The sequence below is a fragment of the Meles meles genome, chromosome 2 (assembly GCF_922984935.1).
Source record: "Meles meles chromosome 2, mMelMel3.1 paternal haplotype, whole genome shotgun sequence".
NCBI lineage: Eukaryota > Metazoa > Chordata > Mammalia > Carnivora > Mustelidae > Meles > Meles meles.
The window spans coordinates 60270813-60297272 of record NC_060067.1 but is presented as its reverse complement, the minus strand read 5'-3'; the positions used below and the strand labels follow the sequence as shown (position 1 = coordinate 60297272).

Sequence of the window (26460 nt, the reverse complement as noted above, 5' to 3'; positions counted from 1 at the left end):
CTCATTTAAACTTTAAACCAACTTTATCAGACAAAAGCTATTATCCTTACCTGCGGTTAAGAAGTTGAGGTATGCAAATACAGAGTAAACTGATGTCATACTATTAAGTGAAGAAACCGGGCTTGTAAAAGCAAAATACCCCAAAATTTAAAGCCCTATGATCTTAACCATAACTCAACACAAATTTAAATAGTACAGGTGTCCAGTCAGTTAAGCGTCTGCCTTCAACTCAGGTCATGATCCCATTGTCCTGGGATCGAGCCCCGCAACAAGCTCCCCACTCTTGGGGGGTCTGCTTCTTCCTCTCCCTTTGTGTGCTCTCTCTCTCTCTCTCTCTCTGGTAACTAAATAAAATCTTAAAAAATTAAAAAATAAATAAAATCTTAAATAGTACAAAGAAAAAGCACTAATGTCTTACAGCCCTTAAGAATAGAATATATGATTTCTCTTCTCCTGCTGGGTTTAGGGTTTCTTTCTTGTTCTTTCTCCAGCTCCTTTACGCGTAGGGTTAGGTTGTGTACTTGAGACCTTTCTTGTTTCTTGAGAAAGGCTTGTACCGCTATATATTTTCCTCTCAGGACTGCCTTTGCTGTGTCCCACAGATTTTGAACTGTTGTGTTTTCATTATCATTTGTTTCCATGAATTTTTTCAATTCTTCTTTAATTTCCTGGTTGACCCATTCATTCTTTAGAAGGATGCTGTTTAGTCTCCATGTATTTGGGTTCTTTCCAGCTTTCGTCTTGTGATTGAATACTATGCAGCCATCAAAAGAAATGAAATCTTGCCATTTGCGACGACGTGGATGGAACTAGAGCGTATCATGCTTAGTGAAATAAGTCAATCGGAGAAAGACAACTATCATATGATCTCCCTGATATGAGGACATGGAGAAGCAACATTGGGGGGTAGGGGGATAGGAGAAGAATAAATGAAACAAGATGGGATTGGGAGGGAGACAAACCATAAATGACTCTTAATCTCACAAAACAAACTGGGGGTTGCTGGGGGGAGGTGGGATTGGGGGAGGGGGAGCGGGCTATGGACATTGGGGAGGGGAGGCGAACCATAAGAGACTATGGACTCTGAAAAACAACCTGAGGGTTTTGAAGGGTCAGGGGTGGGAGGTTGGGGGAACAGGTGGTGGGTGATGGGGAGGGCACGTTTTGCATGGAGCACTGGGTGTTGTGCAAAAAGAATGAATACTGTTACGCTGAAAAAATAAATAAAAAGGGAAAAAAAATAAATAAATAAATAATAAAAAAAAAAAGAATAGAATATAGACGAGATCGGGCGCGTAAAAAAAAAAAAAAAAGAATAGAATATAGAATAAAATAAATTTGTTTTAAGCATTATACACTGAAATAATTTAGTCATTACCAATTCTATTTCATAAAAGCAAATCCCTTCCTCTACTGGCTACTTAATTATTCCAGTTACTTTTTTTTTTTTTTAAGATTTTATTTATTTATTTGACAGACAGAGATTTCAAGTAGGCAGAGAGGCAGGCAGAGAGAGAGAGGAGGAAGCAGGCTCCCTGCTGAACAGAGAACCCCGATGCTGGGCTCGATCCCAGGACCCTGGGATCATGACCTGAGCCAAAGGCAGAGGCTTTAACCCACTGAGCCACCCAGGTGCCTATTCCAGTTACTTTTTATATTTAAAAAATAATAAAACAACTTTTAATAAAAATAAACCCATAACTCATCCTTACCTAAGACTATCCTCAATCCTTAGACCAAATTTCTGAGTTTACTATATTTTAATAAAAAAACAAATGATTTTATAACATTATAAACTCTTCCTATAATACAAATTCATACATACACACACATATGTACACACTCCCTCTCCTCTCCCTCCCTCCTTCCTTCCTTCTCTCTCTCTCTCTCCCTGTATAGAAATTTTCTGTCTATCCTATCTTTCTGCTAAACTTTGGCTAAAAGCTGGCTACTGCTGGGGCACGTAGGTGGCTCAGTCGGTTAAGCACTGGATTCATTTCAGCTCAAGTCATGATCTCATGGGTTCTGGGATCAAGCCCCACATGAGGCTTCTCACTCAGCATGGAGTCTGCTTGGGATTCTCTTTCCCTCTCCCTCTCCCCTTACCCCCCGCCCCTCGGTTCACTCACTCGCTCACATGCATACATGCTCTCTAAAATAAATAAATACATAAAACCTTTTTGAAAATGAAATAAAAGTTGGCTACTGCTGCCAATATTTTCATACATCTTTACAACATATGCTTTCTATTTTACAACTTTCTAAGTTGCAAAGAACAGGACACAATGATGGGTTTTAAAAAGCATGTTTAGGTAGAAGATGACTCTCTATAGATAAGGAACATAATAATCCAGTTTCAGATATCTTCCCATCATGTTTCTTTTGTTTTGCCTTTAATCCATATGTAAAATCTTTGCTTTTTAATATAATTTTGCCCCCCCCAAAACAAAAGGTGAGAACATACTACTATACTAATGTAACATCAACTTGGAAACACAGATTTCAAGATCTTTTATTACATGACCATATGAAATCAGCCCAGTGACAGATTATGCAGTAAATCATATCCAGGAAAATGTTCATCTTATAATCTCTTCATTTTACAAATGTTACATTCTGTGTGACTGCATACTTTATTCTATGATCTCATTCTGAAAAAGAGTATTATAAATACAAGGAAGGGGTTAGAGCTAAGCCAAAAGCTAAAAAACCCTCAACTTTTTATGCTATTAAATCTCAAACATAACACTAATATTTTTTGCATAAATTCATATAACTTATATAAATGATTGTTTTTAAAACTTAGGAATGGCCTCACCAGAACAGTCCAACAGTACACCTAGTCTGATAGCCTCTCTTTGAAAGTGACTAATGGCAGATGCCTCACAGGACCTCATAAACACATAATGTATATAATTATGCACCACTACGCCATTTTGTCCTGAAAGAAATGAAAACAAGCCTCAACCCCCAACCCTTTCCTACTCTATAATTTCCTAAAAGGTGATGAGAAACTGCTACTAAAGCACAAATTTAACCATAATACATGCTAGTGCTTCAGTAACATGACAACAAAGAAATGGTCTCCTAAAACGAACAGGTACACTCAGAAATAGAACCTAAGGTCATCAAAACTTTCTAAGGGAGAATTTCAATGACTTTAAAAGCATCTGATTCATTCAATTAGAACTATTTACGGAATAGAAGAGCAAAATTCAACTAAAGCTTTAAAAAACTGTATCTTTTACTCAAGACATCCATTTCATGATATATAATATAATTTTCTAAAAAAGTATTATAAAATTTGTATTTTTAACTCTTCAGAGAAATGGTATCCACACCTGTTTTATAATGATTTTAAAGTAAGGCTTGGATTTATTAAATGTTCATCTACGTGTGCAAAAGCACATAATGAAGAAATCTTGGTTTAGTCCTTCAGGAAGTACTATTTCCTAAATAATTACACATACAAAAATGCACTACGCTTTTAAAGACCTTTGGAGAAGATAATTCTCCTGGTAGTATACTTGGGTATTGGTTTAACAATGCTTGTAGTCAGGAAACTGTTCCTGACCTAAATCCTCCATGGTATAATTTAAATTCATTTTCTCTTTTTCTGACCTCAAATAGTTGTAGAAGATTAGGTTGTATCATAATATTTTATATTTAAAAACCCTTATTAATGTCTATTTTTCCAGGTAACTGCACTGTAGGACTATGAACCAACTAACAGTCCTATACTAAATTCAGTCTTATAATTTTATATGCTATATGTCATAGCCCAAGAGACAGATCTCAAAAATTACTTATCCACCATTTTTAGCAAGCACTACTCATCCCTCAATACACTCTTTCCTTTAAAAAAAAAAAAATCTGTATTTTAGAACCCCAAAAATTTTAGAAAGGGAAGTTTGTGAGAGATGGGAGCAAGAAACAATGCATACAAAATTCTACCCGGACACTGCTTTCTTTCCTAGCAAAGGGGACCATTTTAGTGAAATCTATCTCTCAAAATCTCTGCAGCAGAGCTGAAGCTGCAGTGCAGTATCATAAAATCTGCAGCTGTGTTGCTGTTCTTAATAGTCCATGCTGCTTCCTCAGACCACAGGAAGCCAAAACACACATGGTCAGAACAGAACTTACCTGAACAGGCACTGGCCAAAGCAGCAGAGCAGTTATGACAAATCAAGCAAGCATCAAAATTCTTACTGAAAAGATTGTATACATCTTCAAAAATGTTCTCAACTAATGTGCTTACTCCAGGGAAGCTGCATCTTTGATGTTTCTCAACATTAATATTTTGGTAGGAAAAAAGACAATGGGATAGGCAAATAAACTACTACACATAAATAAGCATTAATAACTTACTTTTATTGCCCACCAAGGCAACCAGTGGCTGAGTTTCTGACTCCTCGCTCACTTTCTTCACCACAGAATACCAGTCTTCTAAATTCTCAAAGCTTTGATAATTTGTAATATCATATACCAAGAGGATTCCCTGTCACAAAAGAGTTACAGAATCTTTGTAAGATACCTGGCACATGCATGGCAAGTTACAATGAATGTAAGAAAACCATACCATAGAGGTGAAAAAGCTGCAAGGTCCATAATCCTGCCTGTAACTTTCATGAGGTCAAACATGTAAGCCTTTCAATAAATAACCATCTGCTGCTGCTCTTTATAAATATTTTTAAAAATGGAGATTTCATGACATCCCTTGATAGTCAATTTTAGTGTTTAACACAATTTTCTTTAAATGAAATAAGTCGATTTCCTCTTTTGGTCCTCAGTGCATTTGGAGAACAACATGAGAGTATCCTCCTCATAATAACCCTTCATGTACTTGAAGATAGTTAAGTAACTCCTTTACCATCTCCTTTCCAGAATAAACAAATTCAATTCCTTAAACTTGCCTCAAAGGACCTATTTTCTATCCCTTTAATCATAGTTGTTGGGTTCTTCCCAGGACACACTACATACAGTTTTTTGACATCCTCTTTAAAATGAGCAATGTAAAACTAGACATGATACTGTAATAAGAGCCTGAACAAAGCCAAATATAACAGAGGGATTGCTTCCTGCCTCTTATATAACATATTCCTTTTAATATATCCCATTATTTTGTGTGGGAAGGAGAAGAAGTATGTACACACACAAAAATAACAGTGCCACATTCTTGATTCTCATCCAGTTTGTGGTCAAACACTTAATACAAAGCTCTGCATATAGTATAAGTCTGGACCCTAACAGCATTTATGTCTCCTTCTTCTTAGGTTGTAATCATAAATTTTAACTACATTTTTGTACCTACTATGTATCTAGACATATATTTAGATCTTTTCATTAGTCCTTTCAACAACCGTGCAATGCTGGTATTCTTATTCTCATTTTACTAATAAACAGAGGTTACAATAACCAAGGTCATACAGCTAGGTAAGTGATGAAGCCAGATATGAATCAAGAGCTGAAAAAATATAAAGTTCACTCATTCATTCTATAAGCACTTGTCTACCAACTGTATGCCAAGCATTGTGCTGGGTCCTAGGGGTATAAATTCCAAACCTCAAGAGACTCAGTCTTGCAGCAAGGCCAGGCACATAAACAGACAAGTACAGAACACGAAAGTGATGGCCAGTGATGGCCAGTGATATGCTGGTAAAGGTTAATCAACTGGCTATGGTCATGGTGGGGTTAGGGAACTGCAGAGTGTGATTTGTAGCATTTGCCTATTTCTGTGGTGTAAATACTCCCCGAGGGCCCTTTTCGAGCTACTGATGTCACTTCACTGAACAGAGCTGGGTAGGACACCACCATACTGCATCTGCACCATAGTTACACTAGACATAAATAATTTCAAGAACAAAGATAATAACAAAAATATATGTTAAAATAACATGCATCTGAGCGTGTATCTTTGTTTTCAGTATAATTTATATCTTTCTGTATAAATTTTAATCATGAATGTATTCAACAACTGGCTCAACAACACTGTTGAATGTATTCAACAACAAAAATTCCCCAAAATTTAACAACTGATTTTCCCAAGCCAGTTTCAGCACACTACTCTCCTAACTTTCTAGCACCATGCTCTTTTATTAAATTACACTGGCTCCAAAGTCACTTAGCTTCTCTGGGTCTCAGGTTTGTTTGCCTCTAAAATTGGATCATTGAGGGGGGCCTGGGTGGCTCAGTGGGTTAAAGCCTCTGCCTTCGGCTCAGGTCATGATCCCAGGGTCCTGGGATCGGGCCCCACGTCGGGCTCTCTACTCTGCAGGGAGCCCGCTTCCTTCTCTCTCTCTGCCTGCCTCTCTGCCTAGTGTGATTTCTCTCTGTCAAATAAATAAAATATTAAAAAAAAAAAAAAGCCTCTGCCTTCGGCTCAGGTCATGATCCCAGAGTCCTGGGATCGAGCCCGGCATCGGGCTCTCTGTTCAGCAGGGAGCCTGCTTCCCTTCCTCTCTCTCTCTCTGCCTCTCTGCCTACTTGTGATCTCTGTCAAATAAATAAATAAAATCTTTTAAAAAAAAAAAAAGAATATGCAAATAAAACATGGCCATCTTCTCTGTCAAATAAATAAATAAAATCTTTTAAAAAAAAAAAAGAATATGCAAATAAAACATGGCCATCTTCTCTTTGTGATCAATACCAAAGACCAGAGCTATAGAATAAAAATTAAGTACTACTCAGGCATCTGGGTGGCTCAATCAAATTAAGCCTCCAACTCTCGAGAGTGAGACAGAGAGAGAGCGTACAAGCTCCAACTCTCGAGAGTGAGACAGAGAGAGAGCGTACAAGCACGGGGAGCAGCAGGCAGAGGGAGAAACAGGCTCTCCACTGAGCAGGAAGTCTGATGTGGGACTCCATTCCAGGATACCAGGATCAAAACCTGAGCTGAAGGCAGACGTTTAACCAACGGAGCCACCCAGGCATCCCAAGCCTCCCACTCTTGATCTCAGCTCAGGTCTCCCTATCAAGGTCATGAGTTTGAGTCCCACACTGGGCTCCATGCTGGGCATGGAGCCCACTGCATCAAAAACTAATATTGTATTTTATGGTGACTAACATAATACAATAAAAATAATTTTTTTTTAAATGGGGGGGCGCCTGGGTGGCTCAGTGGGTTGAGGCTTCTGCCTTTGGCTCAGGTGGTGATCCCAGGATCCTGGGACCGAGCCCTGCATGGGGCTCTCTGCTCAGCAGGGAGCCTGCTTCCCTTCCTCTCTCTCTGCCTGCCTCTCTGCCTACTTGTGATCTCTGTCTGTCAAATGAATAAATAAAATCTTTAAAAAAAAAAAAAAAAAACAGGGGCACCTGGGGTGGCTCACTCAGTTAACTATTGGCCTTCGGCTTAGGTCACTGCTCCAGGGTCCTCGATTGAGCCCCACATCAGGCCCCCTTAGAGTCTGCTTCTCCTTCTCCCTCTCCCTCAACCCCTCTCCCTACTCATAGTTATGTGCTCTCTAATAAATAAATACAATCTTTTCTTAAAAATTAAATTAGATACTATAGGAATTGGTAAACTATGGCCCCCAGGTCAATTCAGCTCAAAGCCCATATTTGTAAATAAATTTTCACTGAAATACAGTCATACTTATTTAAGTATTATCAATGGCAGCTTTTGTACTACAACTGCAGAACTGAGTAGCTACAACAGAGAATATGGCTTGTGAAACCTAAAATATTTTCTAGCTGGTTCTCTAAGGAGAAGTTTGCCAATTCCTAATCTAGATCAGTGTGTCCAATATTTTTAAGAGCACAATACCTATGAGTCTTCCAGAACTCATAAGAAAGGCAGAAGGATAAATGCCTTTCATTAATCTAGCTATCCATCAACCCAAACATCTGTTCATAAACCCCATTCTCAATAACACTTAACGTAAAAAACTATGATTTTATCTTGGCTCCTAACATGACAATTCTTCACCAGTTCTGACCAACACCAATGTGGTCCAAATCTGAAAGGAGAAAATGAGAAAACAGAAAAGACAATAAAACACAGAAGTATTGGGGTGCCTGGGTGGCTCAGTGGTTTAAGCCTCTGCCTTCGGCTCGGGTCATGATCTCAGGGTCCTGGGATCGAGCCCCACATCGGGCTCTCTGCTCCGTGGGGAGCCTGTTTCTCCCTCTCTCTCTGCCTGCCTCTCTGCCTACTTGTGACCTCTCTCTCTGTCAAATAAATAAATAAAATATTAAAAAAAAAAAAACAACACAGAAGTGTTCTAGAATTTTCAGTTTCAACTCTGACCTATAAAAAAGCCTGAAAGTCATCATGTCTGTCCTCATAGTAAGAAAAAAATCTAAACAAACTAAAAATCAGTGACTTCTCTTGGACAAAACAGAGAACTGAGTTTGCAGGGTAAGTCACCACGCTGAAACCTGGGAGATAAGTGAATCGAAAGAGTCACAGCCAAAACATGTTTACCTGAACAGAAGCCACTATAACCAGTAAAGGGTGGGAACACTTAAATGATAATTTCGATGAAGTGCGGGAGGCTGCATGTGATCCACTTTGAAAATGAAAAACTCCAGGTGACACAGTATGGGAGTACTCTTACACTTTCACAGATTTTACCTCCAGAAACCCTATCAGATCTTTTTGGTAAGAGAGAAATTAACCATTGTAAAATACCCCCAGAGTAATATCCACAAAAAAAAGGGGGTGAGGGGGACATACTCTCTAGGAAAAAATGCTTAACCAGTGTCTTATCTCACATAGGGGAAAGACAGTTCCCATCTCCAGCCCCCTCTAGCCATCCTCTCTCACCTGAGTGGGAAGAGCTAATAACACCTGTGAAGGGCACAGCCCGGGGACACAAGGCCAGTATGAGACTGTGACTTAATCAAAGTGTATATTATGCTTCCCTGCCTCCATACTTTACCACAACACCAACTGGGTTCCGCCTAATAGTAGTATATTACATTTGAAAGAGCTGCAAAACACAAACTTCAACTGAGGAAGAGTTTTTTGAGGTGCCCAAAAAGGGAGAAAAAAACAAGAACACTAGAGGAATTGGATGTCTCCGGTACCTAGAACCTCAGCAAACATTAAACACAGACAAACTCCTGGCTAATTAGCATAAAACCTCACACTAAAGCCCTATTTACCTGAGTTCTTATTACACTATACATCGTATCTTGCTTTTAAAAAAAAAAAAAAAATTGGGATGACTGGGTGGTTCAGTCGGTTAAGGGCCTGCCTTCGACTCAGGTCATGATCCCAGGGTCCTGGGATCGAGTCCTACACATCAGGCTCCTTGCTCAGTGGGGAGGCTGCTTCTCCCTCTGCCTCTGCCTGCCACTCTGCCTGCTTGTGTTCTCTCTGTCAAATAAATAAATAAAATATTTTAAAAATTAAAAAATAAATAAAAATAAATTAGAAGGCAGTTTGAAGGAAAAAGTAAACCTTAGAACCAGACTCAAATATGATATGGATTTTGGAATGATCAGATCAGGACTTTAAAACAAATAATGATAAATATTTCTAAAAAGGTTCCAATGGAAAAGGTAGACAACATACAAGAACTAAGCGAAATAAGTCAATCAGAGAAAGACAATTATCATATGATCTCTCTGATATGAGGAAGGAAGGAAGAAAGAATATTAGAAAAGGAGTAAGTAAAAGTAAAATAAAAGCATTTTTCTTATTCTTACATGATCTAAAATACAAATGTTTAATAATAGTAACAATGTATTGAGTGATTATAGCATATGGGTAAGTGAAATGAATGACAGCCATGTCATAGGGGATGGGGGGATGGATTAAGAATAATACTTTTATGAAGTATCTGAACTATACATGCAAAGCAATACAGAGCTATGTGAAGATGGACTTAAACTAGTTAAAAATATATATTGAAAACTCCAGGACAAAAAAAAAAAAAAAAAGAAAACTCCAAGGCAATTGCTTAAAAAAATTTATTTACGTATAACTGAAAGGTTAAGAGAAGAATTAAAATGCTCAAATAAAACAATAAAAGCAAGAAAGGTTTAAAAGAAAACAAAAGACTAGCATGAGAAATAGAAAACAAGTATGACAGAAATTAACCAAACTGTATCAATAATCACTTTAAATGTGAATAGTCTAAATATACCAATTAAAGGACAGATTGTTAGAGGGGATGGAAAAACCAAGACTCAACTATACATTGCCTATAGAAAATTCACTTTAAATATAAAAACACAAAATAAAGGGATAGAGAAATACCATGCTAACACTAATGAAAACAAAACTGGAGTATTCATATTCATTTCAGACAAAGCAGACTTTGGAATAAGGAAAGGTATTAGGTATAAAATGATAAAGGGGTCAATTCTCAGAGAAGACATAACAATCCTTAATGTGTATACACCTAACAACAGAGTATCAAAATATGTAATGCCAAAACTGACAGAACTGTAAATCCACAGACCCACTAGCACTGTTGGAGACCTGAACGCCCCTTTTTCACTGAGTGATACATTAGGCAGCCGACAATCAGTAACTCACATGAAACATTCACCAAGACAGACTACATTCTACTTTAACCAATTTATAAGAACAGAAATCATACCAACTGTATTCTTAGACTACACAGGAATTAAACCAGAAATCAATAATAGAAAGATAACTGGAAAAACTCAAAATATTTGGTGATTAAACAACATGCTTTTAAATAACACATGGGTCAAAAAAGAAGTCTCAAGAGAAGTTTTAAAATAAATTAGTAAAAACACAGCCTACCAAAACTTGTGGGATATAGCAAAAACAGTGCTTAGAGGAAAATGTATAGCATTGAATGCATATATTAGAAAAGAAGAAACATCAATGATCTAAGCTTCTACTTGAGGAAACTGAGGAAGAAGAGCAATTTAAGCTTAATGAAAGCAGAACAAAAAAAATAATAATAATAAAAACTAGAGCAGAGATCAGTGAAATTTAAAAGAAGACAATAATAGAGAAAATCAACAAAACCAAAAGCTGGTAAACCTCCAGCCAGATTAACCAAAAAAGAGAGAGAGGGAAAGAGAAAATTCGAATTAATGAGGGGACATCACTATTACTCCCACAGACATTATAAGAATAGTAAGGGAGTAATATAAACAACTCTACGGCCAAAAGGTTGATCACATAGATGAAAGGCACTTCTTTGAAAGACGCAACTGACCAAAACTCATACAAGCAGCCATTGACCAACGCCAAGGCCTCTACCCACCAGCTTCAGTACACACCAAAGTCATATGTCTAAGTACTCACCTCTTCAGGAGCCTATAACACAAGCACCCTCAAAGCCTTGAATCTCTCACCGCATCCATCAACCCGGACCTCTTCTGACTGCTTCCAGAAAACTATCAGAATCTTCTCAGCCACAAGAAAGTATAAATCCCTCAGAAATGCAACACATCTTGGCAACAACTGAAGCAATCTAACAGGAACTGCTAGAAGTATTTTTCTTGGCAACCCTAAGGCCATCGAAACCCATCTCCATGTCTCATGTCCCTGCTGCACTTTTATCACCTACCTACCTTCCATTCAACTTTCTCCTGTATCTCTTCCCTACACTGCTCTGTGCTTGCTTTCCATGATTTACCCTCAAAGTGCTTTTCTTCATCCCAAATCTTTTTGTTATGACTTTTGGAAATCCTTCTATATCTTCAAATTCTTCAACAAAAATTCCCTATATTTTCTATGCCTTAACTTCACTTTTTCTGCCTGCAATTACCAGAAGACATTATCACCCCTTCTCTTTATAAACCACAAGACCTTGAGTAAATATTACATAAAGTTTCTTCATACAGTATTTTGTTTTCATCTATTTTCACTTATCACCATATCTAATGAACATGATGAACCATTAACCAGATAGATAGCATTTTCAAAGGAATACTGAAGTTTCAAAGGACAATAACTTATCTAAATACTATAAGTTATTCCATAGATTTAGTTCAGAAATTTAACAGGCACAATACACACACAATGTAACCGTCCACAAAATGAAAGGTTCCCAGTTCCTGTAATACAGGTATTTTTTTCTCCCTGATTTGTACAACAAATAATCTACTTTAGCTTTTAATTATATGGGGAAATGTGTTAAAACATAGATTGTACCATAGTACTTACAACATATGCTTTGCTCTGTAAGTACAACCTAAGAAGAAACACTAATGCAAGAGAGGTCTGTGTAATCAGTTTTAAGATGGTAAATATCCAAGTAAGAAATGCACAGTAAAAGACAGCACACGGTCTCAGAAAGTCCAGCTTTGCAATGCGCTTTCTCCCCAGCCATCATGTGGGCAACCAAATCCTTTTGTTGGTAGTTAACAGGCTGGCTCATCTGTGTGGGGCACTGGCACACAATAGTAGTTATGTTCTGCCTCACAAATGACTGCACTTCATTGAGTTTATGCTCAGTAAGGCAGTGTTTGCAAACCACTTAGATTCCAGGATGGAAAGAGCTACAAAAATGAAACACCCAGTCCTTCTCTGAGGTTTGTTATTAGCCTCTGTTAGCCACAGGTTACAGGGCACTAAACACTATGTGCTGTGTGTTTGCTTGTAACCACTATGAAAAATAGCCTATAACATCTTTCTGAGGACTCCTAGAAAATTTTAAGTTAATTTAAAATCTGGGAATTTAACTGGGAAATACTTCGATTCTTAGAACTAGTTCTTGTCAAAATACCTCACTAATTCTTTCTTGGGTGTCAATCCAATTTTGTTTCAACTAACACCATTCAATAGATGATTGCTCAAGTTTAATGCTACTGGGGGTAAAATGTCAACAAGGTAAAACAGTTCTACTTGAATCTAAGTTCATTCCCAGCCTACCAATAAGCTTCTTAATGTTCAGAAATGCTTTAAGAAAAATAGATTCACTGGCTTACTACCCCAGATATGTTCAGATAATTCTTTCTATATACAATACATAAGTTAGAGAACCTAAACCACAATCCTAAATAATACATTAAACTGATGTCCTCAAAACAGCCTGTCAAAACATCATTTCTGAGCAATTTCTATCCTGTAACATTTATACAAAAATGCAAAATATTCATGAGATGAGCAATATAAGCATCTATAAGAACTCTAGAAACAGTATAGATACACTTTGAAGAATAATTATATGACTATATAAAGTTATTAAGTATCTTAAAATGCTATTGGAACGTTTTTGAAAGCAATGTTTCTGAAAAGTAACCCCTCAGTTTTTGGTAGTGAATTGTCCTCAGAGCTTCTCTGGCCTAGATAAAAAATTTACATATATTTAGAAAGATGTACTTCATGTATTTTGCATAAGCTAATTTAGAATCTCTGGAAAGCAGAGAAAATTAAGTATATTTTCATTAATTTATGGTAATTCACTTTTATCATCTCAGAATCCATAGTATCCTGGCACGATTTCATGAAAATGTTCATGAACTTCTCAGAAATACTGTACTTACACTGCTGTTCAATTAAGCAAGATACAGTCTTACAACATTCACATAAATTGTAAAGTATAAACAATATAAGGCAAGAAAAAAATGTCATATGTACCTTTAAAACAGAAATCTTATTTGACAACTTGTAAGAGGGAATATAACATGCTCTTTTTCATAAGATATGAGGGACATCAGAAGAGAATACAGATATTTTACTAAACTCAGGATCCCTAAAAAAGATGAAATTTTTTTTAATTTCTACAAATTTGACCAATAATGCCTGATTTTAAGCAATAACATAATGGCATAAAACGCTACAAAAAATGATTTAAAAGAACAGTCACATAACATTGTGAATGCACTAAATGTCACTGATTATATACTTTAACAGTGGTTAATTTTATATCATGTCAATTTCACATCAACATTAATTTTATATATAATTTTGTTTATAAACAAATTTACATAAATCAAATAAGTTTTTAAACGATGGAAAGGTAAAAATAAGAGAATTACATACCACCAATTTTTAGTGAAGAAAAATTTGTTAATTTTATATTATTTGCCCTGAGATTCACAAAATCTTCCCACTCTCCACTAACTAGATAAATCTATAAACAATAAAAAGTTACTTTATTTGACATTCAGAGTCAAATATTATGAGAAGCTTGACTAATGTAATGTTTATCTTTTTAAAAAATCCATAATGTACCCCTGAAGGTAGACTTAAATGGACCAAGAGGAAAGAGGTTATTATTTTCAAAACTCGTTTTACCAAACAGGTGAGCAAAACAAAGAACGGTGGCTTCCCACAAATCTCTGTCCAGCAATTCTTTTTTAGCTAATATCTACTTTGAATGTACTCAGTTTAAAGCAGAAAAAATTAAACAACAAAAAGCCAGACATAAAAATCTGAGATCTTTTAAGAGAAAAATGAATATGCATAAAATATAAAATCAGTCTCTCCACGTACCAGATAAAAATCAAGTTAGAGAGAGAGACAGAGTGTGTGTGTTTGTGTGTGTGTGTGTTTATGTATGTGTGTATCCAGTTGTATGTGCTTGTGAGAAGAGTATTTTTAGAACTGGAATAATCATAGAATTTATGTCATACCTGTGCTCCATAGATATATTTATCCAACATCTTGCCTCCTATTGTCTGTCCTCCTATATCCCAAACTTGGAGAGTAACATTCAAGTTCCCTTGAATATAAAAACAAGAATGCATAAAAGGTAAGTGACAAAGTAACAACTGAATACAGTTCCAAAGAATTCTAAGTCACAATGATAAACTGTGGACCTAATCTGCCTTTTTTTTTTTTTAAGATTTTTATTTATTTGACCCTAATCTGCCTTTTATTCTGCATGTTCATATGGTCAGATATTTGGAACTGTGAAATAATATTGTCAAAAGAAATTATAATGGAGAATGTAGGTTTATACTTTTACCCCATTTCTATAGAACCATATTTACGATTACTACCAAAATAAAAAAAGCTTTAATTCATAAACTGCTCAAAACTTTAAAAAAATTTTTTTCTTAAACAGAAAATAGGATGATAGAACACTTGTACGGGGAATAAAAAAATATATAATTTAAAAATAAAAATAGAACTTTATATATTAACCTACCCTATAGCACATAATGAATTTTACTGTAAACTCTAAACTCTATAGGTTCTAATACTCACAGATTAACAATAGACTATAAGAATGGACCCAGAGTTTCATCTCAAATTAATGCACTTTTAAAATTTAAATGTCACCTATTTATATGCAATAGGAAACATAATTTTTAAAACCACATATTTTCAAATTTGTTCTATAAAATATAAACACATATGACAGCCCTCTTCAGAACAGATGTAGGATACATACCCAGTATATCACTAAATATTATGATGCATTTACTGTTCAAAGCATTTCCATTGAAACAAATCATAATATGTGCTTCAAAGCCTTCATAAAATGGTAGAACAAATCCTCCCCACACAAGCATTATAAAAGCATTTAAAAATATTAAAAAGCAAGCAGGATGCCTGGGTGGCTCAGTCCATTAAGCGGCTACCTTCAGCTTAGGTCATGATCCCAGTGTCCTGGGATCAAGTCCCACATCGGGCTCCTTGCTGGGCAGGGAGTCTGCTTCTCCCTCTGCCTCTGTCTGCCACTCTGACTGCCTGTGCTCTCTCTCTCTCTGACAAATAAATAAATAAAATCTTTTCTTTTTAAAAAAAGCACTAAAAAGCAATCTTTAAAATTCATCTATTTTGCAAAATATTTGCCCGATACAAAAATTTATGATAAACTATTCTCCCTTATGAATCCATAACCCCAAAAGTTAAAGACCATGTCCAATATACTTTCTACTTTAACATTTCAAAGTATTTCTCCTAATGATGCAGTTTTCTCCAAAGAAGAAAAAGTCTCAATTAGTATCTTCAAAATGAGCTCTCACACTAAAAAATGTACCTTCCTGAATGATTTGCAAATCAGAAAAAGTCAAAATAAAAACGTAAGACACTGAAAAACATTTTCTCACTTCAAAAACAATAACGAAAAGGATTATAAAGATGAATTTTTATGCCAATGCCAAACACTAAAATCAGAGAATGTTAGTCACATCATTCAACTGAAAAGTAAGTATAACAATGGATTAACCAGCCAAGCTTTAGCCTTAACTCTAAGTTTTATTGGGTTTGTATTACAATCTTCCCATTATTTTGAGGTAGGTCTGTTACATCTGCCAACGTGCAAAGGATTTACATGAGGAACTTCCATTAGCATTAATGAGAGCTCCCGAAGTTTATCACCCGTCATCATTCCCACATACACACACTTTCAACACTCACAGAGTAATGATGAAAATGTTCTTAGAGTTCTATGAAGATGAAAACCAAAATGCACGAACTAAATAAGACTTATCCAACAACTGGAATAAACCCATTTACTTAAAAATCTAAATTTTTCAAGTTTCAAAGCTGAACTCATTCTATGACACTGTCTCACACTAAGCAGGTGAGAAAAGACTAGCGGTCACTAGTAGTATGTTAAATCGCTTCAAGAAGCCCCTAGATAAACAGGCAGTACTCTATTCATTTTACTTGCAGACTCTTTACAGACATCTGTTTATGTAAAAAAAAAAAATAGGTTAACAATATTAACTTTCCTCCGGTAAGATTGTAGGCAACACTTCACATAACATATTTAATACCATTTTCTTCAAGGCCAATAAATCCTATCACTTAGCCTTGCATCAAGAAATACGAAGCTTTTCTGCCTTTAAATTCTGATAGTCAGATCCAATCTGAATTAGTTATTGTGAACACCTTAGCTACAAAATTTACGAACATGATATTCATGTTTCCAAATCCTCACTACATCATTTCAAGACAAAATCATATATTCAGTTGCCTCCCATCTGAGTTTATATTTATATTCATGTGTTGCAGGTATTTTTTAAATTCATACCTTTCTATATAAACACTGTTGCTGTTGGCTTGTTTTTTTAAAGTAGGATTTTTTTTTTTAAAGATTTTATTCATTTATTTGAAAGACAGAAATTACAAGTAGGCAGAGAGAGAGAGGAGGAAGCAGGCTCCCTGCTGAGCAGAGAGCCCGATGCGGGGCTCGATCCCAGGACCCTGGGATCATGACCTGAGCCAAAGGCAGAGGCTTTAACCCACTGAGCCACCCAGGCGCCCCTGGCTTGTTTTTTTAATACACATATTCTAGTGCCTCAGAAATAAAAATAGTTATGCATTACTGATAATCGACAATGTTAGCCCCCCCCAAAAAAACCCTACTTCTGCCATCATTTTAGCTTCCACAAATGATACTCGCTTCATATTTATTTCATATGTCTAGAAATATATTTTTAACTTCTACATGTGGATTTTAGGATTATTAACACATAAAAATAAATTTCCCTATTTGGGAAACAAAATCACATAAAGATGGAATTCTAATCAATATTCATTTTAACTTCCCTAAATATAAATACATAAAGCTGCCATGTATAGTTTCAAAATGACATACCTAATAACCTATAAAAATAGTACTCAAATAATCAATACTGTAAAATTTTTTTTAAAAATCAAGAATACATCTGATATAAATTTCCTACTAATAAAGAACATTAAGGAGATTGTCAGCAATCTAATCTCAAGTGCAAAATGCTACAAAATTCCTGCTACCCAGTAAGAAACGACATGTAACCAGTGGAAAAAAAATAAAGTAAATGAGGTGACAAAATACAGGTAAGCTGCTTTTGGTATGAATCAAAGCCACCAAGAGGATTCAACAGTGACCTTATAAAAGTACACTTGGTGCCTTGGTTAACCTTACTTAAAGTGCTGCATAGTCAAGATGGAACTAAAAACACAAGTCTGCCCACTTCTTGCAATAAAGACTTAGAAATCCTTTTCACAGTAGAACGCTGTTTACTGGACTGTACCCACAAGCTTCCTGAAAGTATTTTGACTAAGGCTCTTAAGAAGCTCTATCAGCAGAATCTCTGACTAACAGATACACTATTTTAAGCAGTAAACTCTGCACAGTGGTTGCATCCAGACTATACAGCATACCGGAACATGAAATATACTAAAATGGATGAATATTTACAAAGTAATGACCTTGAAAACTTACATGAAGAGAATGTCAATAGATGGACAGGAGGTATTCACATCTAAATCTGAATGGACAGAAGACTTACTAGAATATTTCACAAATATTAGATTCACCTAGTATGTTCTTTACTATAAATTCAATAATGCTGCCTATAATGTTTTAGCAAATGATACAAATATTAGTCATCCTACATTTGACACTACAATGAATTAAAATTAAGGTTAAAATATGTAAAGGATATACTGTGAACCTTGCAATTTATTTACTTCATTTCTTAATGTATTTATTAATTATATAATATCAAGTTACATTAAAACAATTTTTTCCTACTAAAATTTCTAACACAATTCTGAGTTCATGAAGTAACATAAAACCAACTGCCTTTAAAAAAAAAAAAAGAATTTTTTCCTGGAATTCTACCCATCAAAATAAAAATTTAATCAGGAATTCATTAAAATATACATTCATTAAGAGTATAAATTTCCTAATGTCATTTTTAATATAAGTACTTTCTAACTCTAAAATATTATACTATAAATTTTGATTTCAAAAATACCAAATATTTTTTACAAAGTAACAAAACTTTAAAATGGGTAGTATTGTGCAACAGATCAGAAATCATCATATGTATATATCACCTATTATAAAATGTCCAAAACCAGTCCTAAGATATTTTTAATGATTGAATGTTGCTTGTTTCTGTATTTAAGGCTTTGAACGAAAAAAAAGTCAGGAAAAACTAAGTAATATTAATGGTACAGAAAGCTGATGCTCTTGCTAGTTAGCATCAAAAATAATAATCAATAACTAGATATATGATTGTTCTCTATGTACAACTGGCATCCCTGAAAAAACTGTTGTAAAAAATAAGCTTTCAGCATGTATATTATATGACTTATGTATATATTCTTCTAGTAATTGCTATAAATACTCTGAATGTAGCATTAACCTATCCACACAAATGAGAATCATAAAAATAAAATGAGATTTTTCCATTCTGAATATATTAAAAGGAAATACAAATGAAACAAAATATGCATATGTTTCTCATTGAGCCTCTTGTTGAACAATAACGTAGTAAGAGAAAGTTGGAATTCTTTTCTCATACTCTATCTTTCAATTTATTTTTCATTGGTAGCTGAATACAGACAATCACAAAATATAATAGAGCATACTACTAGTGAGATAAGCAGAATACCTTCAATTACCAAGAGTTTTCATTAGCTGCTCTAAAACTTTGATGGAGAGTTGTCTGATAGATGGGGTGTTTGAGAGGTTAACATATTTCAATAATATTGGAATTTATTAAACTTCCCACTATATCACTCACGCTCCAGTATAAGAATCTGACACTACATTTGCAACCGTTTTTATTCAAATGTGGTTCCTCAGAGAGGAGAGAGATGGACTAGTTTAGAAAGTCAATCAAGATAAACTGCTTTTAATAAAATACTTTAAACATATAATTTAACCATCACAAATGAATGGACAGAGCATTTTAAAGCCTCAATTGTTCAGAAACTAACTTAAAACAGAAACCACTCTCTTTTTGTTATTATTTCCCTGTATTTCCCACAAAATGTGCTGCAACTGGCATCTAAATAGTTTCTTTGCATGGTGAACTGAAACATCTTGAATGCTCAAACTGTATTTTTATGAGTGCCTAGGGACCCTAAATTTTAGTGGTCTATTAAATGCCAGCAATTTCATGCTGCCTTGCATAAAACAGCATTCACATATTAGAGCACAGAAGTTCCATAGCTACATTATACTTCTGTTCCAACTTTCTCTTGAACAAAAAACTGAAGCAGAGGCTAATCAAAATAATATTTTAAAAAAATAATCCTTTCCAGTCTTTTCACATTTAGTTTATACAATATCTGTTTATAATTGTATAACATTTGATTTTTTTCAACTTTTTAGAATTTTATAAGCAACTATTGTTTATTCTCGAAAAATGTGTGGAGTGGTCAAAACCAGCAGGAGAATGGGGGAATATATAAACTTTTCTCTCAAATCCATGGACAATACATCTTCATGGGAGATCCTGATGAAAGTTAACCTCCCTATGATAGATTTGCTAATTATATATATTTTCATGCAGAAAGAGCCCCCAAATTTATTTTACATATTTCTGCTATTATTGTAAGATATGTACAATTTTCTATGTTAAGATTTTTTTAGTCTCTTACCTGGCAATGTTATCCTTCTCAAAAAGAAATCCAGTCCTATAGTTTGTTTGTACTGTTTCCCAAAAGTTTCTTGAGCAAAACACGTAGCTAAGGAGGTCTAAAAAAATTGATGCATAGAATATCAAAATTAATGTCTTTATTTTAGAAATGTAAACATAAAGTCATTACTAAACCTTATTAAGTAATCTTAGTATTTATACTACCATTAATCCAACCAACAACTTTAAGCAGTTTTAATCAGTTACAAAGCAAGGAGGGACTTAATACACCACCAGGTAAATTTCACTTGCCAACAGCTATCAGTGGGGAAAACAGACTAATAGGTTAGATCTCTTTAAATCCCTGATAGTCAAGCTCCTTCTCCTTGCTGGAAATTAGAATTTGAGATTTATCAACAAGAAAATTAAAACAACATGACTAAAGATCTGAATCGTAAATATCTATATATTTCAGTTCAATACAATTCTAAGTTTCATTTCTGAGGCTAAATACTCTGAATATTTGTGCTCTCAGACAAGAATAAGTACTAACTAAAAGGAGAAAAGTCTGTTCATATAATTTTCCTTTACAAAAAAGTATCTTTAAATGTCTAATTTTTCTCTATATTAAAGATGTTAATGAAAATTATACTACAGAATGACTGAGATAATATTTATCTTTAAAATTAAGAAGCTGGTATTTTTAAGACTAATATTAAGTGGGCAAAAATATTTTCCATCCAACAACCATAAAGATTAAGTCACAAGAATATTACAACCAGAATAGATATACATATTTCTACATATTTTTAAATAACAGCTTAAAGTTGTATTCCAAACTCTGGAGTACCATTTCCTATCAAAGCAGAATAAAAACCATTCTGGAAACAACTGAAATAACTCAATAACTTAAAAGTTTCTCAAACATTTTACATGTCCTATTTACTTGTAAACTTCACCAAAAAGAAAGGCAGCTTCACAAAGCTTTTATGCTCTTTAAGAAAGACTACCAAAGTTAAGTGAAAATTGCCCTTTTTTATTTTAAATGTTAAAATTAGATATCAACTCCTAAAATAATGAAAACTAAAATAAAATTCCCAAGACACCTTAGTATAATTATGATATAAGTGCAGCAATCCAAAAGGAAACTTGGCAAAATTTCAATTTCTTCAAACAAAAAGACCTAAAATTCTTTTTGACACAAGAACCATATTTTTCACACAAATGACAATCTGCATACCCTAAGTCTAATTCATTTATTAAATACTCAGCATTGTAATAAATTTCTAAGATATGTGGTCAAATATTTATTGAACACCCTATGAAGATGTTCTGTTAGGCACTGAGAAATAAACTCACTACACTCAAATGAAAATTTGTTTGGCTTCCTAAAGCATGTAACAATAATATAAAAACCGAGAGCCTGGAATAAAAAAAGTAAGCATTCCTTTTTAAAACTCTTTGTTTTTCATTTATCTTTATTTATGACATTGAACGTGTTTAACTCAGAGTACAAAATCTTCTATTAAGAGGTTCAGAGTTCCAGAGAAAAATAACTGACACTATTTAACTATTACAGATATTTCAAAATGTTTAATATAGGGATGGTTGCTATACTTTTATAAGACAAAGAGAAACTCAAGGCACATGTAACATTAGCATAGTGCCATTTAATTTAATTTTGCACTTTCGTGTAAGCTTCTCTAAGTTCAGTATTTTTATATTAATGATTAGTTTTAAAAATTCGAAGGTTCTTTTCTTGGAAACAGGACTTCGAGATTCTGAAAGCCTTACCCTCACATTTTTTTTTTAAACATTTTTATTTATTTATTTATTTATTTGACAGAGAGAGAGATTACAAGTAGGCAGAGAGGCAGACAGAGAGAGAGGAGGAAGCAGGCTCCCTGCGGAGCCCGATGCAGGGCTCGATCCCAGGACCCTGAGATCATGACCTGAGCCGAAGGCAGCGGCTTAATCCACTGAGCCACCCAGGCGCCCCTTACCCTCACATTTTTGAGGCAAACATAAAGCTAGGATTTTTTGATTGGAATAAAGTATAAACTGTCAAAAATACAGGCCTGTGAGAACATGAGAATATTAAAGTGTATTCTTATACCATCTCTGGACATACTATAAAAATTAAAAAAAATCAACTGAATCAGTGGTAGGCACTTCCTCTTCAAATCTCTAGACTTTCTGCCTTCTTTCACACTTAATAATTTCTCTCAAGTCATTATATAAATACCCTTCTTAAACAATTATGAGTGAACAATCATCTACCATATGTGAAACATCTTTATCTGATTCTTTATGTCGTTTTGTGTGGTGAGCTTCTGCTAACAATTTTTGCCATACTACATTTAGTAATAACAAAAAAAAAAAAAAAGACCAAGAAAAAAATATTTTGCCTCAAAAAAATCTTAAGAAATATGTAATGAAATCAAAAGTATGAATCAAAACAGAAAGAACTAGAAACACATGTTACTAGAAGGAGGAGCTAAATTTCTCTTGGAGAAATTATTAGTGATTATATCAATACTCTATTGCTTCCATCAATGTGTATTTAAATGCCATGAGTTAAAACTGACAAGAAAAACTAATGCTAGAAAAAACAGCCAGGAGTTCAATCAGGATACAAATAAGAATGAAAGTGAGGCTGACTTCAAAAAAGGATAGTAAAGGAAACAGAATGGGAATGTTGGTAGCTGCCAATAACTTGAGAGCAGAATAGGGCATGAAGAAGAAAAAAGCTTGATATACAAATATTGAAATAAGGTTAATAAAGGTTCTGATGTTTGTATGTGAAAATCTCTGGCAGAAAATGCCTTTACAGTTTTAAAAGAGTTTAGTCAAGATGATAAAGACCAAGTCAAACACCATAAACAGTTACCACTCTTACCCTTTTAAGCAGAATGATAGTCCTAACTCAACAATATGGAAGGGAAAAAATCATGTCTTGTCCTACACTAGAAAGAATTTTAGAGATGAAAAATTGTAATTATTCACACTAAATTAGCAACAAGAAGAAAACATGGCAGGCTAAATAAAAAACCCAGATAAAAAATTATAAACAAAATTCAACTAACACATGTATGAAAGTAACTGAAAAATACTGGAAGAGAAAGTAAAAAATTTAAAGAATTATGATAGACCACAGGTAACTGGCAATTTTTGTCTCTTTTAACAAGTGTTTTAGTGCTATAGATTGTCATTATAATTTTAAACAGGAAATGAATTCAGTTATGAGTTGACCATAAAAGGATTTAGGAAATGAAAAATTAGAAGGTATTCAAAAGAACACTGAATAATAAGAAAACTATACAAATATACCTCAAAATTTTTATTGAATAAGAGTGTTAGAAACAATGCTTACTTATTTAAAACAACTGAAACATTCGAAAAGTTTCTTCCCAAAAATCTTTTAAAGGTAACCAGAGCATATTAGGTTGTTTTTCCTCAGCAATAAAAATCAGTAACAAAATATCATCCGGAAAGGCAAGAAAGAAATTAACAGAATGCTCCAAATTCTGCACATAAATGACAACTCTCCTAGGTGCCCTAGGAACTCAAATCTCAGAACCAAAGACTGGAGCAGCTCCGCAGGGCCAACTGCCAGGGAAGATGCAAAGAGCAGTCGTCACCAGAGAAACCAGTGTCTAAGCTACACCAGTAAAGGGGAATCATGAGCCGGAAACTAGTAACAATAACAACCTGCGTTTCTGAAGACCCTGGCTGGGAAAAGGGAGGGAAGAAGAAAGCAGACAGACTTTAGCAATATTCCCAGAAACAGTGTTGGAGCCTTGGACGAGTGAAGACACCCGGGGCAGAGGCTCTTCACTTTATTTGGGGGGTGGTTACACACCGTTTTGAGATCCCATGGACCCTCCCCAAAGAGCAAGCATCAAGAGATGATTCTTCAGAAGCTCCGCAACCCAGAGTTAAAAACGTCAGCCTCAAGAGGTAAGGGGACTGGCTGTCGGATATTCTCAAGCACTCAGTCTCATCTATTCGATCAGCCGTCACCGGAGACTACACTTTAAGCAAGGATCCCCTCCGCCACGATAGCAACTGTACTCTCAGCATCAGCCTAAATTAAGCGCTCTATAGATACTTGCTGAATGAGGGCTTGTGTTGACAGGTGCTGTGCTTGGAGGGAGCAACGATGAACAGGTATGATGCTATGAAACGGCGGCCAGCGTTTATTGAGTGCACACCACGTTCTGAAAGCTTTATGTGGATTTTCACACTGAATGTGTATTTGCATACTTCACCCTCTGAGGTGACCCCTATCAATAGCCACCTTACCGATGAAGCACAAATAGGGAAGCAATTTTGCCCTCCAGTGTCCCGACCAGAAAGTGATGGGGCAGGGCTCACCCAGGGAATGTGATTCCAGAGCCACGTTCTTGGGAGTGCAGTGTAGGTACGTGAAACCGTAAGGCGGCCGGCGGTGCGGGGATAGGGGGATTGGGGGAGGGGGGGCGGAGAGGGCTAAGGATGGGGGGCGGGGGCAGGCAAAGTGTGACCTGGACTAAAGTGAAAAGAGCAGATTTTTGCCAGTCCTCAGAGGCAAGAAGCTGGAAAGCTTCCCACGAGGGCGATGCTGGCTCGACTCTTGAAGAAGTAGGAGTTCGCGCAGAAAGGAGCTGGGAAGTGACTTTTTTTTTTTTTTTTTTTTTATTTAAGGAGAGCTGGGTGGCTCTCGTCAGCCTTCACCCAGCGCCTACTTCGTGTCTGGCCCCAGGCCACGATCAGACGGGCCCCAGCCCTTGGGATAACGAGGCGACGCCAAGCGGCGGGGAGGAGGCTGGGGTTTCCAGGGGCCGCGCCGGGGTTCCTGCAGGCCCGGGACTGCGGGCCCGCTGGAGGACTGACCTTCCCGGAGGTGCCGTCCCCCAGCACGACGATTTTCAGTTGGCGGTCCTGGCTCTCCTCCTCAGAGTCCGACATGGTGTCCCGGGAACCAGGCCCGCTCCCCCACCCCCACCCCGAGGTAGAGGGAGGAAGGGTAAGAGGGGGTCTCCGGGGGCGGGGGAGAGGAGGAAGGGCGGCAGTGGGGGCAAAAACCCCCGCCCCGAAGTCTCAGCGGCTGCTGGACGTAACTAGGCTGAATCATTCGCCGGGCGCCATCTTGCCCACCTCCCCTCCCCTGAGCGCCGCCCCGCCCCCCCACGCGCTACGTCTGTCGCGCGCCCCCTCCTCTGCGCCAACCCGCGCAGACGCGAGCCTTCCTAGCAAACCGGCCCATTTCCGGGCCTGGGACGGGGGAAGCGTTTGAACTGAGCAAGCGAGACGGGCGCTACTCTCGCACAGGCAGCTGTGAAGAAGAAAAACAAAATGTATCATTCAAATCCGGTAGCAAAATGGGAACCGAGTAACATTCAGGCATTCTATCATATTCCTGTGTGTCCATCACCCCCTGTGAAGCTCCCTGTAGCGAATGGTTTAACCCGAGGCGGGGGAGTAGTCGCTTGGGCAGCGCGCCCCGGTTGCCCTGGAAGCCGGGAGTTAGAGGAGAGGCGTGGGGCGGGGTCTGTCTCCTGGCGCCCGGGAAGCCAGTGGACTGCGCAGCACACTAAGGCTGACCCTCCACCCGGAGCTGGTAGGGGCACCGGGGGTCGCTCCCGGGGAGGAGGGTGGGCGCCGCGGAGGCTGCCGAGGACCGTTCTGCCTGCGGGGAAGCGCCGGTAGGGGCGTTCAGTTGAACAGAGTTCTGGCGCTGCCTCTTGTTTTGACCTCTGAAACCATGGGTTCCCTGGACAGAACACTGATGGTTCATTCATCAAGCAAGGAACCTAGAGCAGCAGTTCTCAAAGTGTGGTCCGGGGAACCCTGGGGGATGCCAATAAACTCAAAATTATTTTCATAATAATATAAACACCTTTTTTTTTTTTGCCTTTTTCCTGTTCATTCTCTCACGAGTTTAAGTGTTCCAGGGGATGCATGATGTATATGATGGCATTACTCTGGCAGTTAAGGAGTCATGTGCTTGTTATAGAGTGCCAAACATTTTAGTATTAATTTCAAAGCAGTAATGATAATAATGAACAATGTTTATGAACAAAAGCTCTTTGAGGTCTACAGTAATTTCTTAAGAGTGTAGAGAGAGGCCCTGAGCCCAAAAAGTATTAAGAATTGCTGTACTGTCTCAGTCCAGTAGAGTAGGTAAAAGATGCCACAGAAAATTTCAATAGAGATAAATTCTTTAATAATAATGCCAACCTACTATGCTTGTCTCATTGTTAATTACAGGGATGATCATGGTTC

General features: G+C 36.5%; 1 protein-coding gene across 3 annotated transcripts in view; it reads right to left on the bottom strand.

The window, feature by feature from the left end:
- Positions 1–25366, bottom strand: part of RAB28 (RAB28, member RAS oncogene family) — a 101564-nt gene extending 76198 nt beyond the window's left edge. Inside the window, exons 1-4 of one of the 3 annotated variants that reach the window (XM_045997859.1) lie at positions 25069–25366; positions 20216–20312; positions 14512–14600; positions 4369–4498 (exon numbers count right to left, since the gene is read on the bottom strand). In XM_045997859.1, the coding sequence (XP_045853815.1) occupies positions 4369–4498; positions 14512–14600; positions 20216–20312; positions 25069–25143 (391 nt within the window). In that variant the 5' untranslated portion in view covers positions 25144–25366. The remainder of the gene's footprint in view (positions 1–4368; positions 4499–14511; positions 14601–20215; positions 20313–25068) is intronic. The other 2 variants (XM_045997860.1, XM_045997858.1) reach the window with 2 other exon arrangements.
- Between the last annotated feature and the right edge of the window lie 1094 nt (positions 25367–26460).